Source organism: Schistocerca nitens, chromosome 1 (assembly GCF_023898315.1).
Source record: "Schistocerca nitens isolate TAMUIC-IGC-003100 chromosome 1, iqSchNite1.1, whole genome shotgun sequence".
Lineage (NCBI taxonomy): Eukaryota > Metazoa > Arthropoda > Insecta > Orthoptera > Acrididae > Schistocerca > Schistocerca nitens.
The window spans coordinates 892,101,740-892,119,123 of record NC_064614.1 but is presented as its reverse complement, the minus strand read 5'-3'; the positions used below and the strand labels follow the sequence as shown (position 1 = coordinate 892,119,123).

At 43.5% G+C, this 17,384-nt stretch overlaps 1 protein-coding gene across 3 annotated transcripts in view; it reads right to left on the bottom strand.

Annotated features, from left to right (window-relative positions):
- Positions 1 to 17,384, bottom strand: part of LOC126191977 (exocyst complex component 8) — a 124,182-nt gene that overhangs the window by 44,400 nt on the left and 62,398 nt on the right. For all 3 annotated transcript variants that reach the window (XM_049932568.1, XM_049932569.1, XM_049932570.1), the window contains 2 exons: positions 16,301 to 16,481; positions 7,340 to 7,470 (listed from right to left, as the gene is read on the bottom strand). In XM_049932568.1, coding sequence (XP_049788525.1) covers positions 7,340 to 7,470; positions 16,301 to 16,481 — 312 coding nt within the window. The remainder of the gene's footprint in view (positions 1 to 7,339; positions 7,471 to 16,300; positions 16,482 to 17,384) is intronic.

The following is a 17,384-nucleotide window of genomic DNA, read 5'->3' as shown; positions in this document are numbered from 1 at the left end:
GGAGAGGCGCCCTTGACTGGCAGACGCCGAAGGAGTGGGAAACTTCTCTGGCTGGGGAGGGGGAGCAGCGCCCAGAGGAGAAGGTGTGGGAGCCACAGGGGAGGGGGGGAAGGAGAGGGGTCCGGGATTGGGGTAAGGAAGGGGGAGGAAGGGGTGAAGATGTAACTAAAGCATAAATAGATGACATGGACACAGGGTGAAGACGTGTATACTTCTTACGAGCCTCTGTGTAGGTTAAACGATCGAGGGACTTATACTCCTGTATCTTCTTTTCCTTCTTATACACTGGGCAATCTGGTGAATTTGGAGAATGACTGCCATGACAATTTACACACACAGGAGGGGGAACACAGGGACTCCCCTCATGGATTGGACGTCCACAGTCACCACAGAGAGGGGCCTGTGAACAGCGGGAAGACATGTGTCCAAAACGCAAGCACTTAAAACACCTCATAGGAGGTGGGATGTATGGCTTCACATCGCATCGATAAACCATGATCTTTACTTTCTCAGGGAGGGTATCCCCTTCAAAGGCCAGGATAAAGCCACCAGTATCAATGCGATTGTCCTTAGGACCCTTCTGAACACGCCGTACAAAGTGAACACCCCGCCGTCCGAGATTGTCCCGAAGTTCCTCATCAGTTTGAAGGATGAGGACCCTGTGAAAAATCACACCTTGAACCATATTTGTGCCAAGATGGGTACAGGCACGAAGGGCCACAGATTGGACAGCTGAGGCAGTTTTGATCAGCAACGAACCTGACCGCATCTTGCTCAGGGAGTCCACTTCGCCAAACTTGTCTTCAATGTGTTCCATAAAGAATAAAGGTTTGGTATTGGTGAAAGTATCCCCATCAGTCCTGGTGCAAACCAGATAACGGGCGAAAGGTTTCGCCCCTAACCGACGGGCTTGACCCTCTTCCTAGGGGGTAGCCATGGAAGGGAAGGCCGAAGGGGCAAGAGAAGCAGCACTAGAAGAATCAGTTCCATGCAGAGAGACGGCTGCAGAAGAACGGCCAGAGTTCTGGACCCGTATGTGTTTCATTTGCATAGCGTCCGCCCTGATACCATCCACTCCGATCAGGGGCTCTCCTCACGGGCGCCACCCAGCCACAGCAAGGACCGTCTGGCATGGCGGCCATTGCCGGGAGTTCCGATGCTCCAGGATGACGAGCAACCACTCTAAGGCATGCATGAGGTGGTCACAGCTCAGGTATCAGAAGTGTGATCCCTGTGTGTTCAGGGGTCTCAACCAAAAGGGTACCCCACCACACGGGCTGGCTACCGTGCTGGCTATGCACCCTAGCATCAGATAACAATGTGAAAGAAAAGGTGGAATGTACTAGGAGGGCACACGTCGGAGACACTAGGTAAGGTGCTCTTCCCCAAATGGCTCACACTACGGAAGAGAAATTTAGTAATGGAGGTCAAACCCCAGAGGGGGACCAGGGAGTGCCAAAAGGAGGAGGTGATTTTGCAACAAAGTCATATTGTAAAACAAACAGAACCAGGAGGATAGCGGGAGCCAACATAAGCAAGGACACCAAAAGAGGGAGAGGAGAGGGCGAGGGGAAAGGAGCAAGGAGGGTAAAGGAGGAGGAGGGGGAGGGGGAGGGGGAGGGGGAGGGGGAGGGGAGGGGAAGTGGAAGGGGAAGGGGAAGGGGAAGGGGAAGGGGAAGGGGCCCTGGAAAGAAGGAAGGCTGCAATAGCTCGGGGCCCCGTGCTCGCCACGCACGTATCCACAAAAGAGTTGTGGACCCCCCTGGGGGGGGGGGGGGGGCTATGGAGAGGAGAAAGCACACTAAGTGAAGTGGACAACACACTGAAGTTACAACAAAAGAAGAAAACACTTAAATAGTATCATACATTTGACAACAAGACATAACTGTGTGACAGCTTTGTGAAAAACTGGAGCTACAGTTGTCAACCACTCACCAAATTAAATACAATAACAAATTTCTCTGTTACAAATGAATAAATTTAAAATAAATCTCACTAATTTCATGTGAAGATACATTAATATAGATGAGACAATGTTTGCCCACTTCCCACCAGAAACAGAACAGAAATCAAAGCAGTTGATGGAAGTCAGTTGTCCTACTTCAAAAAAGGTGAAGCCTGTTTTTCATCTGTAGGAAAGCTTACAGCTAATGTTTCTGGAATACTAAAGGGATTCTTCTTATTGATTACCCTGCAAAGGCTAAAACAATAACTGGTGAGTACCACTAAGTATTTGGAGTGAGTGGATGAAAAACTACACAAGAAGAGTCCGGAATACAAAAGAAAAAGTATCACATTTGATAAGACCAATAGACCTTATACACAAACGTGATTTGGCAATAGGAAAAGTGAATTATTTTAAAGCTGGATTGTAGAACATCTACTATATTCAATCAGATTTGGCACCCTTTTACCTCCTCCTGTTCCCATATATACAGAAATTTATAGCTGGAAAATCTTTGTTATCCAAGGGGATATGCCAGCTATAGACAGGTATTTTCCAATCCATTCAAAATGACACTAAATGGATTGAATCTACTCATTGAAGAGAAGAAGAAAAAACTGGACAGAGTGTAGTGAGCAAACATGTAGTACATTGTAATATAAGTGCATTTTTACTTTTTTTAAAAAAAAAAAAAAAGAAGAAGAAGAAGAAGAAGAAGAAAAGGGAGGCCAGAGTGGAGAGGTGGAGTACAGCACTGTATTTCACGCCAGGTAAAGAATGATTTGTTACAGATACATACACTGCCTGACATAAGTTAAGGACTGAGAAGACATGGTTGGATGTCAATTTAATTTAGAGATGATATGTTGAGTTGCAGACAGGCACAATGGAAGACTTTTACACATTTAGTTTCTGGACAAACCTTTCTTTAGAAAAGTAAACAAACACACACACACACACACACATTTATTCACACAAGCAAGCACACCTCTCACACACACAACTGCAACCTCCAGCAGTTCAGGCCGGAATGGCACTCCAGTCAGAGCTGCCAGAGGTGGCAGTCATGTGCACATGAGGGGTGCTTGCTTATGTGAATGAAAATGTGTGTGCATGTTTCCTTTTCTGAAGAAGGCTTTGGCCAAAAGCTAAAGATGTGACAGTCCTGTCGTTCTGTCTGTCTGTAACTCAACATGTAATCTTTATGGTGAACAGCGGTCTATCATTTCCTTATATTGCTGATATTTTACCTGGAGTTTCCATTGTTTTATTTGTCAATTTAACTTAGTACATTTACTCACCCTTAGTGGGTACATAAATGATTATAGTGCTGAAGTCACTCAAAAGGTAAGAGTGATCATGAGAGTGCATTAGTGCTCTTCATGTTTAGTGTTGTTACCACGCATGGTAGGTTATAAAAAAGGTGTGAGGTTGAGCAATCACTGTGATGGACACAAGAGATGCTGCATACTGGAGAGAGACAGCATTATCGGGATGTGACAGGCTTTGGACAACTGGTCAAATTGTGCAATATCCAGATTTATGGGGCATTTGGATGTGACAGTTGTGGACTGCATGGGAATGTCAAGGCTTTGGTCGACCACTTCTGTCCTCCATAAGGATCACAATAATGAGCACCAAGCATGTCGTAACCCCTTCACACATGTGTCTGTCATCCAAGAACTAGTAACGGACTTCCTGAAACATTCTCTGTGCTGTCACACACCATCGGTCAGAGACTAGCAGCAGGCAGACTAGGAAACTACTGTCCCATGCATATACTGCCATTAAAATCACAACACAAATTGCTGCATCTGGAGTGGTGCTATGATCAGGAAGAGGCAGACTGCTGATGAATGGCATTACTTGGTGTTCAGCAATGAATAATGGTTCTGCACTATCCCGGAAGATCAACATCAGCTAACAGAAAGACAATATGGGAAGAGGCCGCATTCGTGCAACGATTTGGTGGGGTACAGTGGTGTTACTCTTGATGTTATTGTGTTGGCTGGCAGCCATCAGCAATGACTACGCAGGTTTCCCCTGGTATGACACAAGAGCACATCAAGGGCATCCTGCATCCCAATGTGCTACCTCTCATGCAATATGATTGTGGTGCCATTTTTCAACAGGACAATCCTTGTACACACACAGCAGGTGTCTCTATGAGCTGTCTGCATGATGCTGAGGCACTCTAACGGCCAGTAAGAGACCCAGATCTGTGCCCAATAGATCATGTACAGGACCAGCTCAGGCATCAACACTGGCCCAATGCCAGTATCAAGGGTATCAAGGACTAATTACAACAATTGTGTGCCAGCCTGCCTCCGGCCGGCATGTCAGCATAACCTTTCAGTTCAACAGAGTGTGATTCCAGTTCAAAATGACAGTGGACAATCATGTTTGCTTATTCCCACAGTGTTGCAAAAGGAAGTGTTACAACTGTCTCATCAAGGATATTGGAGAGTTGTTGCACTAAACAGTTAGTGCACCAATACTGTACTTGGCAGGGCATGGATGCCCACACTAAACAGATGACATCACAGTGTTGCGCATGTTCAGAAAACCAATCTGCTCCGTCACAGGCATTCTCAGCTTGGCCTAAGACTATCCTCACGGTAACAAGTGCACATCAACGTTGCAAAACCATTTTGGAATGCTTGTTGGCTCATAGAGAGAACCGACTCGTGGAGATAACATCTTGGACCTACTGATAACAAACAGACCCGAACTTTTCGACTCTGTAAGTGCAGAACAGGGAATCAGTGATCATAAGGCCGTTGCAGCATCCCTGAATATGGAAGTAAATAGGAATATAAAAAAAGTGAGGAAGGTTTATCTGTTTAGCAAGAGTAATAGGAGGCAGATTTCAGACCACCTAAAAGATCAAAACGAAAATTTCTGTTCCGACACTGACAATGTTGAGTGTTTATGGAAAAAGTTCAAGGCAATCATAAAATGCATTTTAGACAGGTACGTGCTGAGTAAAACGGTGAGGGATGGGAAAAACTCACCGTGGTTCAACAACAAAGTTAGGAAACTACTGCGAAAGCAAAGAGAACTTCACTGCAAGTTCAAACGCAGCCAAACCCTCTCAGACAAACAGAAGCTAAACAATGTCAAAGTTAGCGTAAGGAGGGCTTTGCATGAAGCGTTCAGTGAATTCGAAAGTAAAATTCTATGTACCGACTTGACAGAAAATCCTAGGAAGTTCTGGTCTTATGTTTAACCAGTAAGTGGATCGAAACAGCATATCCAGACACTCTGGGATGATTAAGGCACTGAAATAGAGGATGAGACGCATAAAGCTGAACTACTAAACACTTTTTTCCAAAGCTGTTTCACAGAGGAAGACCGCACTGCAGTTCCTTCTCTAAATCCTCGCACAAACGAAAAAATGGCTGACATCGAAATAAGTGTCCAAGGAATAGAAAAGCAACTGAAATCACTCATCAGAGGAAAGTCCACTGGACCTGACAGGACACCAATTCAATTCTACACAGAGTACGCGAAAGAACTTGCCTCCTTCTAACAGCTGTGTACCGGAAGTCTCTAGAGGAACGAAAGATTCCAAATGATTGGAAAAGAGCACAGGTAGTCCCAGTTTTCAAGAAGAGTTGTCGAGCAGATGCGCAAAACTATAGGCCTATATCTCTGACATCGATCTGATGTAGAATTTTAGAAAATGTTTTTTTGCTTGTGTATCATGTCATTTCTGGAAACCCAGAATCTACTCTGTAGGAATCAACATGGATTCCGGAAACAGCGATCGTGTGAGACCCAACTCGCTTTATTTGTTCACGAGACCCAGAAAATATTAGATACAGGCTCCCAGGTAGATGCCATTTTCCTTGACTTCCGGAAGGCGTTCGATCCAGTTCTGCATGTCGCCTGATAAACAAAGTGGCTGGATTGAAGAGTTTTTAGCAAACAGAACACAGCATGATGTTCTCAATGAAGAGACGTCTACAGACATTAAAGTAACATCTGGCATGCCATAGGGGAGTGTTATGGGACCATTGCTTTTCACAATATATATAAATGACCGAGTAGATAATGTCAGAAGTTCCATGCGGCTTTTCTGGGATGATGCTGTAGTGTACAGAGAAGTTGCAACTGACCCTTAACATAGACAAATGTAATTTATTTCAAATACACAGAAACAAGGATCCTTTATTGTATGGTTATATAATAGCAGAACAAACACTGGTAGCAGTTACTTCTGTAAAATATCTGGGAGTATCCGTGCGGGAAGATTTGAAGTGGAATGATCATATAAAATTAATTGTTGGTAAGGCAGGTGCCAGGTTGAGATTCATTGAGAGAGTCCTTAGAAAACGTAGTCCATCAACGAAGGAGGTGGCTTACAAAACACTCGTTCAACCTATACTTGAGTACTGCTAATCAGTGTGGGATCTGTACCAGGTCGGGTTGACAAGGAGATAGAGAAGATCCAAAGAAGAGCGGCACGTTTCGTCACAGGGTTATTTGGTAAGTGTGATAGTGTTACGGAGATGTTTAGCAAACTCAAGCGGCAGACTCTGCAAGAAAGGCACTCTGCATCGTAGTGTAGCTTGCTGTCCAGGTTTCAATAGGGTGCGTTTCTGGATGAAGTATCAAATATATTGCTTCCCCCTACTTATACCTCCCGAGGATATCACGAATGTAAAATTAGAGAGATTCGAGCATGCATGGAGGCGTTCCGGCAGTCTTGATAGCAATCTAGTTAAAATACTTTTTATTGGAGTGAGTGACCGGTTTCAACTCTATGAAAGAGTCATCTTCAGACTCCAGAGCGGTGGATGGACACTGCTAGATGAGTTCTGTCGATCCTCAACGCTCGTGTAACTGCAGTTACAGAGACATACCCACAAGCAAAATGCTGCCAATGCCCTCTCAATAGCATGTATTCAGGCCGCCACCGCTGGCCAGAAGGCACTCACTCGATCTCTCAGTCTCACTCAATCATCCAGTTTAGCTTCTGTCAGTTTACTCACAGAGTGGGTTTAGTCCGTCACAGGTTACGACAGTACATAGCAACCAGACTAGTGACTATAGCGGGACTAGTTTACCTCAACCAGAATTGTACTTCACATCAGTTTGCAAGAGGACTATTACTGATAAGCTTGTACCACAACACATGGACTCTATTCAAGTTAAGTAAAGTAACCAATTCATGTTAATAGAGAACTGTATTAATCCACCTGTACATTTGTGTTGTAGAAAGAGGATACCGGCCACCAGAACAACATCCTCTCCCACACTTTTCCTTGCGATACAAGACTCTACAAAATCGAAAATTAATTTTCAACTAATATTATTATTATCATCTAATTACTTATGTAATTCAAGTTTATTGCTATACTGATCTAAAAAAATTCTACAGCAACTTACCTGGTCACACTGGCCTCTGATGCAAGTTACACTTTCCGCAAGGCTTGTTATAGCAGACTGTGGCATGAAAACCTGCTTTATAAGATGAGATGTGAATAAAGTGAGCTCAGAACTTGCCCAGACCACAAATGCTGCAAATAAATACAAAAATGTCAGTAGAATAGAGTAATATTCAAGAATAATTTAGATGCATGTTATAGGTACTTACTAACACTATCATAAGAGCTTTATTATAAACTATGTTTGGAGAGACAATGCCAATTGTTACATATTTAATTTAACACACAAACTCAAAGGGAAAAAAAGGAACACCACCCCAATTAATACATACAAAACCCTTTTCTAAGGGAAGGGTGGGGGGTTAAGCCTGCCCAATATGATTAAACATTTTAGTCACAAATAAAGCCAGGAACATAGGTTTTTATTGTTATCTTTTTGTGTTAGTTCATTCCTCATCGCTTTACGATAAACAATTGTCTAATATTACACACAACTGGGGAAGACAGGACTACAAAAGTCAAAAACTGTCTAATAATTCATCTTGTGTTCCCTGAGTCTGTTGTGTGGGTATGCCTGTATAAAATTATCTCAGTTCAAGCAGTGTCACTTTGGCTAAAACACTTGAGCTTTTGACAGCTCTCTCTATCGTCACTATCAGAAGTAAAAACCACTGACAGTCAGTGGTTTCTACTCACAATGACATTGCAGTGAGAGCTGTGTTGTGATTTGAAGACTAAGAATATTTTATTCAGTTAATTTTCTGGTTGAAGCTCACTTTTCATCTGTGTTTGCTTTCTAATATGCACGGGTGTTTGTAAAGCCCTGTTAATATTTCAAAATACCATAACTTGAAAACTGTTAGAAATCCACCATCATGGTATTTATAAAACATTTAGTAGCTTTAAAAGCTGTTTTCTGTTGTGCCAGAATTTCAATATTTCCCCCACTTATCACTCAAAGAACATAAAGGCGATATTCGAGTTCTGCCTGTGTACAGGCCAGCACTGCTGCATCAACAATGCTGACTGCTTCACCTGTGCAGATAGGAGAGCGATGTCACTGATTGGCACTGTGTACAGGCAGTCCTTTATGTAACCCCCTGAAAATAACAAATACTAAATTGCAGTGCCTGTGTTGTAATGAAGTGTAACGCAATGTTCCTTCAGATTATGATGTGACTTACCAAATGAAAGTGCTGGCAGGTCGACAGACACACAAACAAACACAAACATACACACAAAATTCAAGCTTTCGCAACAAACTGTTGCCTCATCAGGAAAGAGGGAAGGAGAGGGAAAGACGAAAGGATGTGGGTTTTAAGGGAGAGGGTAAGGAGTCATTCCAATCCCGGGAGCGGAAAGACTTACCTTAGGGGGAAAAAAGGACGGATATACACTCGCACACACACACACACATATCCATCCACACATATACAGACACAAGCAGACATATTTAAAGGCAAAGAGTTTGGGCAGAGATGTCAGTCGGGGCAGAAGTGCAGAGGCAAAGATGTTGTTGAATGACAGGTGAGGTGTGAGTGGCGGCTACTTGAAATTAGCGGAGATTGAGGCCTGGTGGATAACGGGAAGAGAGGATATATTGAAGAGCAAGTTCCCATCTCCGGAGTTCGGATAGGTTGGTGTTAGTGGGAAGTATCCAGATAACCCGGACAGTGTAACACTGTGCCAAGATGTGCTGGCCGTGCACTGTAACTATATATATATAAACAAAGATGATGTGACTTACCAAATGAAAGTGCTGATATATATATACACTCCTGGAAATGGAAAAAAGAACACATTGGCACCGGTGTGTCAGACCCACCATACTTGCTCCGGACACTGCGAGAGGGCTGTACAAGCAATGATCACACGCACGGCACAGCGGACACACCAGGAACCGCGGTGTTGGCCGTCGAATGGCGCTAGCTGCGCAGCATTTGTGCACCGCCGCCGTCAGTGTCAGCCAGTTTGCCGTGGCATACGGAGCTCCATCGCAGTCTTTAACACTGGTAGCATGCCGCGACAGCGTGGACGTGAACCGTATGTGCAGTTGACGGACTTTGAGCGAGGGCGTATAGTGGGCATGCGGGAGGCCGGGTGGACGTACTGCCGAATTGCTCAACACGTGGGGCGTGAGGTCTCCACAGTACATCGATGTTGTCGCCAGTGGTCGGCGGAAGGTGCACGTGCCCGTCGACCTCGGACCGGACCGCAGCGACGCACGGATGCACGCCAAGACCGTAGGATCCTACGCAGTGCCGTAGGGGACCGCACCGCCACTTCCCAGCAAATTAGGGACACTGTTGCTCCTGGGGTATCGGCGAGGACCATTCGCAACCGTCTCCATGAAGCTGGGCTACGGTCCCGCACACCGTTAGGCCGTCTTCCGTTCACGCCCCAACATTGTGCAGCCCGCCTCCAGTGGTGTCGCGACAGGCGTGAATGGAGGGACGAATGGAGACGTGTCGTCTTCAGCAATGAGAGTCGCTTCTGCCTTGGTGCCAATGATGGTCGTATGCGTGTTTGGCGCCGTGCAGGTGAGCGCCACAATCAGGACTGCATACGACCGAGGCACACAGGGCCAACACCCGGCATCATGGTGTGGGGAGCGATCTCCTACACTGGCCGTACACCACTGGTGATCGTCGAGGGAACACTTAATACTGCACGGTACATCCAAACCGTCATCGAACCCATCGTTCTACCATTCCTAGACTGGCAAGGGAACTTGCTGTTCCAACAGGACAATGCACGTCCGCATGTATCCCGTGCCACCCAACGTGCTCTAGAAGGTGTAAGTCAACTACCCTGGCCAGCAAGATCTCCGGATCTGTCCCCCATTGAGCATGTTTGGGACTGGATGAAGCGTCGTCTCACGCGGTCTGCACGTCCAGCACGAACGCTGGTCCAACTGAGGCGCCAGGTGGAAATGGCATGGCAAGCCGTTCCACAGGACTACATCCAGCATCTCTACGATCGTCTCCATGGGAGAATAGCAGACTGCACTGCTGCGAAAGGTGGATATACACTGTACTAGTGCCGACATTGTGCATGCACTGTTGCCTGTGTCTATGTGCCTGTGGTTCTGTCAGTGTGATCATGTGATGTATCTGACCCCAGGAATGTGTCAATAAAGTTTCCCCTTCCTGGGACAATGAATTCACGGTGTTCTTATTTCTATTTCCAGGAGTGTATATATGATGTTGAATGACATATGTATGTATGTACATACGTACGTATGTATGTATGAAGGGACAGGCATTGCAACGACTACAGCCGCTGTGAAAGATATTAAATGTACTCGCAGTTGCGAATTTGAACCAAATGAAAGTGCTGGCATGTCGCCAGACACAAAAACAAACACAAACATACACACAAAATTCAAGCTTTCGCAACAAACTGTTGCCTCATCAGGAAAGAGGGGAAGGAGAGGGAAAGACGAAAGGATGTGGGTTTTAGGGAGAGGGTAAGGAGCCATTCCAATCCCGGGAACGGAAAGACTGACCTTAGGGGGAAAAAAGGAGAGGTATCCACATCAATGTGTGGATGGATATGTGTGTGTGCGCGCGAGTGTATACCTGTCCTTTTTTCCCCCTAAGGTCAGTTTTTCCGTTCCCGGGATTGGAATGGCTCCTTAGCCTCTCCCTAAAACCCACATCCTTTCGTCTTTCCCTCTCCTTCCCCTCTTTCCTGATGAGGCAACAGTTTGTTGCGAAAGCTTGAATTTTGTGTGTATGTTTGTGTTTGTTTGTGTGTCTGTCGACATGCCAGCACTTTCATTTGGTAAGTCACATCATCTTTGTTTTTAGATATATTTTTCCTACGTGGAATGTTTCCCTCTATATATATATATATATATATATATATATATATATATATATATATATATATATATATATATATGGTTATAATAGAGGGAAACATTCCACGTAGGAAAAATATATCTTTGTTTTTAAATATGTCTGCTTGTGTCTGTATATGTGTGGATGGATATGTGTGTGTGTGCGAGTGTATACCCGTCCTTTTTTTCCCCCCTAAGGTAAGTCTTTCCGCTCCCGGGATTGGAATGACTCCTTACCCTCTCCCTTAAAACCCACATCCTTTTGTCTTTTCCTCTCCTTCCCTCTTTCCAGATGAGGCAACAGTTTGTTGCGAAAGCTTGAATTTTGTGTGTATATTTGTGTTTGTTTGTGTGTCTATCGACCTGCCAGCGCTTTTGTTTGGTAAGTCTCTCTCTCTCTCTCTCTCTCTCTCTCTCTCTCTATATATATATATATATATATATATATATATATATATATATATATATAATAGAGGGGAAACATTCCACGTAGGAAAAATATATCTAAAAACAAAGATGATGTGACTTACCAAATGAAAGTGCTGGCAGGTCGACAGACACACAAACAAACACAAACATACACACAAAATTCAAGCTTTCGCAACAAACTGTTGCCTCATCAGGAAAGAGGGAAGGAGAGGGAAAGACGAAAGGATGTGGGTTTTAAGGGAGAAGGTAAGGAGTCATTCCAATCCCGGGAGCGGAAAGACTTACCTTAGGGGGAAAAAAGGACGGGTATCACCTACTCCAGCCGTGTAACCCGGAAGGTGTACACGATCAAAGGCAGAGCCACGTGTGAAAGCACCCATGTGATCTACCAACTGACCTGCCTACACTGTGACGCATTCTATGTGGGAATGACCAGCAACAAACTGTCCATTCGCATGAATGGACACAGGCAGACAGTGTTTGTTGGTAATGAGGATCACCCTGTGCTAAACATGCCTTGGTGCATGGCCAGCACATCTTGGCACAGTGTTACACCGTCCGGGTTATCTGGATACTTCCCACTAACACCAACCTATCCGAACTCCGGAGATGGGAACTTGGTCTTCAATATATATCTCACTCTCTTCCCGTTATCCACCAGGCCTTAATCTCCGCTAATTTCAAGTTGCCGCCACTCACACCTCACCCGTCATTCAACAACATCTTTGCCTCTGCACTTCTGCCTCGACTGACATCTCTGCCCAAACTCTTTGTCTTTAAATGTGTCTGCTTGTGTCTGTATATGTGTGGATGGATATGTGTGTGTGTGCGCGAGTATACCCGTCCTTTTTTCCCCCTAAGGTAAGTCTTTCCGCTCCCGGGATTGGAATGACTCCTTACCCTCTCCCTTAAAACCCACATCCTTTCGTCTTTCCCCCTCCTTCCCTCTTTCCTGATGAGGCAACAGTTTGTTGCGAAAGCTTGAATTTTGTGTGTATGTTTGTGTTTGTTTGTGTGTCTGTCGACCTGCCAGGACTTTCATTTGGTAAGTCACATCATCTTTGTTTTATATATATATATATATATATATATATATATATATATATATATATATATATCCAAAAAGAAAGATGATGAGACTTACCAAACAAAAGCGCTGGCAGGTCGATAGACACACAAACAAACACAAATATACACACAAAATTCAAGCTTTCGCAACAAACTGTTGCCTCATCAGGAAAGAGGGGAAGGAGAGGGAAAGACGAAAGGATGTGGGTTTTAAGGGAGAGGATAAGGAGTCATTCCAATCCCGGGAGCGGAAAGACTTACCTTAGGGGGAAAAAAGGACAGGTGTACACTCGCACACACACCCATATCCATCCACACATACAGACACAAGCAGACATATTGGTCTTTAAATATGTCTGCTTGTGTCTGTATGTGTGGATGGATATGGGTGTGTGTGCGAGTGTACACCTGTCCTTTTTTCCCCCTAAGGTAAGTCTTTCCGCTCCCGGGATTGGAATGACTCCTTATCCTCTCCCTTAAAACCCACATCCTTTCGTCTTTCCCTCTCCTTCCCCTCTTTCCTGATGAGGCAACAGTTTGTTGCGAAAGCTTGAATTTTGTGTGTATATTTGTGTTTGTTTGTGTGTCTATCGACCTGCCAGCGCTTTTGTTTGGTAAGTCTCATCATCTTTCTTTCTGGATATATTTTTCCACGTGGAATGTTTCCCTCTGTTATATTCATTATATATATATATATATATATATATATATATATATATATATATATATATATATATATATATATATATATTACAATGATATGGTTATAATAGGGAAACATTCCACGTAGGAAAAATATATCTAAAAACAAAGATGATGTGACTTACCAAATGAAAGTGCTGGCAGGTCGACAGACACACAAACGAACACAAACATACACACAAAATTCAAGCTTTCGCAACAAACTGTTGACTCATCAGGAAAGAGGGGAAGGAGAGGGAAAGACGAAAGGATGTGGGTTTTAAGGGAGAGGGTAAGGAGTCATTCCAATCCCGGGAGCGGAAAGACTTACCTTAGGGGGAAAAAAGGACGGGGATATATATATATATACATTACATTTCGAAGTCTCATCTTTCTTTTTATATATATATATATATATACAAAGATGATGTGACTTACCGAACGAAAGTGCTGGCAGGTCGATAGACACACAAACAAACACAAACACACACACAAAATTCAAGCTTTCGCAACAAACTGTTGACTCATCAGGAAAGAGGGGAAGGAGAGGGAAAGACGAAAGGATGTGGGTTTTAAGGGAGAGGGTAAGGAGTCATTCCAATCCCGGGAGCGGAAAGACTTACCTTATGGGGAAAAAAGGAGAGGTATCTACTCGCACACACACACATATCCATCCACACATATACAGACACAAGCAGACATATTTAAAGACAAAGAGTTTGGGCAGAGATGTCAGTCGAGGCGGAAGTGAAGAGGCAAAGATGATGTTGAATGACATATGTATGTATGTACATACGTACGTATGTATGTATGAAGGGACAGGCATTGCAACGACTACAGCCGCTGTGAAAGATATTAAATGTACTTGCAGTTGCGAGTTTGAACCTCCTCCAGCTGTATAATGGAATGACAACAATGAAAATTTGTGTCGGAATGGGACTTGAACCCTGATTTCCCACTTTATGTGAGCAGTTGCCTTAACCACTTCAGCTATCTGAACATGTCTTCAGGAGCAATCAAAACTTCCAAATGTCACACTTACCCAGATCTTGTGATGCTCGCACACAAACTATCTGATTCCTGCCAGATAATGCACACATGAATGTCTGAAGGAGACACTGTGCAATTACATAATAAGCATTACATGCCTTGATGGGTTAAAATGATGATCATATCAAATGTACCTCTTTGGCAGGAATCTCACAGCATGTATGCAAGCCTTACAAGATGTGGACAAAGGCTACATATGGGAGTTTGGGGTGGTCCTGAAGGTAAGGTGAATGCTTGTAAAGAGTGGGAAATCCAGGTTCGAGTTCCAGTCTGGTACAAATTTCCAATGTCATTATTCCATTATACAGCTGGATGAGGTTCATATAAGCAGATGCAAATACACTTCATGTCTTTCATTGCAGCTGTAGTAGCTGCAGTACCTCTTCCTAAAAAAACACATGCATATCCAAATGAACATTGCACCATACTTCTTCACAATACAGGCTCTGCAATTTCATATTTATTGGCCAATACTTAGCTGGTGACTTACAAATAAAATGTTCTCCATACATGGGAATAACATTCATGGGATATACGAATACAGGTATGTCATGTGGACTATGACGTGTGGAAGTTTGAGTCTACCCATGAGTCATGCTCGGATAGCCGAAGCAGTTAAGGCAACAACTCAAGTAAAATGGGAAATATGGGTTCGAGTCCCTGAGACGGTGTGGGAAGCATGAGCACAGGCCATCAGCAAGGGGCAATGCTGTTGAGAGTCTTCATCTGCCCTACAGCTTGGCAGTGTTTTGGAACACATAGAGGAAGCACCTCGACTGGGGGAGGGGGGGGGGGGTCATTGCTAGAAGCTGTGGCGAAATGTCATTCTCTTATGTGCTGTTCTGAACTTCACTTCAGGCATTTTGTTCTGAATAATAAGAGATGTGTCACCGAGCATTGCAAATATTGAGTACAAGAATAACACAATACAAAAGAGTTCTCTAAAAATATATTTGTGCCATTCTGGTCATTTTGTAGTTAGTTGGCAGAGATGTGAACTCTCTTACAGCCCTGGGGCCAACTGTTGCCGGAAACAAAGTCCCACAAAATGATTAGTGGCACTGCATAGCAGGTCCACTGCATCAAGAAAGAGCGAGAAGGCAGCCGTAAATCTTCAATAAGGTAAAAGTGTTCTTGAACATCGAGGTGACAGACTGCTGGTGTAGTTCATTCAATTACAACCCGTAACTGGACTCACTAAAGCACTTCATTTTGGCTTAGTGCCGTGACAGGATTAGTTCTTGAGTACTTCACCCTTCAATCCCATTGTACCTCTTCAGCTCCAACTTCCTCTTCTTCCACCACCCTTCCCCTTCAACTCCTCTCTCTCCTCCCACCTCTCTTTTTGCTCTAGTCTCTGTACTCCTTTTGTCTTATTGTGTGGTGGCAGAGTCATCTATTCGAACACCTATTTCCTGCTAGCCCCCTAATTGTGTCTTGTCCTACTCCTCCCACACCTCCATCAGCTCACACAACTGCTTTCGAGAATCGAGCATCAATAATCAGTCTCGTGGTTGAGGGAGTGCACATTTGGGTGACTGTATGGGTGACGATGTTTGCTTTGCTAGAAAAAGAGCAAGACCTTGAAGCTAGAGTGGATGCTGATTACTGTTATGTGTTTGTGCTACATGCATCGGTTTGCTACAGGTGAGTGGTTACCTTTCACTTATTTCACATATTAATAATCTGGATTTCTTGTACTTAAAAGACTAGTTCTAATATCTCAGTTCCTAACAACAAAATTATTTTGTTGAATGTTAACCAGTTTGTTGAGTTTTACAGAAGTTCGCACGTTCTGTAGGTATGTACATTCACCACACAGAGCTCAAGAAATTTCTTCTAGCCACAGCAGATTCGTAAAAAAATGAATATGTTATAGCATGGGTGTACCTGAAGCGCAACTCGGTGAGTTTGGAAAAGCACGCAGAAACTCACGTGCCATATCAGCCAAGTTTGTGAAGAATATGCCTCCAAGCTGACGTACATAAAGTACAGTGGCTCCTTCTCGCTTAACATGTTTTAGTTGTGCTTTCAATATACTCGAACACAGTTTCAGGAACAAATCACAAGCCTGTAAGAAAAATAAACATTTATGACTAAGAATTGGAAGTAATTATCTTAGTTATCCAATAACTATTGGAATATGTAGCTATTTGAAAGAAAATGAGAATCAATTAGGACTTTGAACAGTTAAACAAAATTGCAAATTGCATTATGGCACAGGTAACTCACTAAATTTTAAATACCATTCTGTAATACAAAGTAAGAAAATAATTTTTTATATGCACAATAACATATCAAAATGCAGGTAAATTACTTTAAATATTCTTATAAGTCCTGTATCTTTACTTCTTGTTCCCAATTTCTTTACAAGGCTATAAGTTCACTAAACTGTCATGAAAATAGTAGTAAAGCAAAGCTTTCATCAACCTGAAGTTTGGTTTGAACACCACAGTGTTTTAGCAGGTATGCTTGTTTTGGGGATGGCCAGCAGTTGCCTCCATCCGTCCTTTTAACTGACTTACCAAGCCAGCTATTCATATGCTGGCATCTACAATTTAACATGGATTCCAGACAACGGTGCAAATTGACTTCAGATTAATAAACACTGCTAAAGGTAAGAGAAGTGATACATGACAGATAAAAACCATAGGTCTCACTGGGGATCAAACTCAAGTCCTTCGGGTCCACAGCCTGGTACTTTTATCACTGAACCATCAAGCCGCTCACAAGTATACAACAGAAAGTACTCTCACATAGGTTTTTAAACACATGCACGCATGTATGCAAGCGCGCACACACACACACACACACACACACACACACACACACACACACACACACAAATCTTAAATATAGTAGTGGAAAATGAACAATCTGTACCAATCATCTGACATGACTAAAGCATTTTAATCTCCTCTTATTATTCAAATTGTTTCCATAAATAGTGATAAGATATCCACATACTTATGGA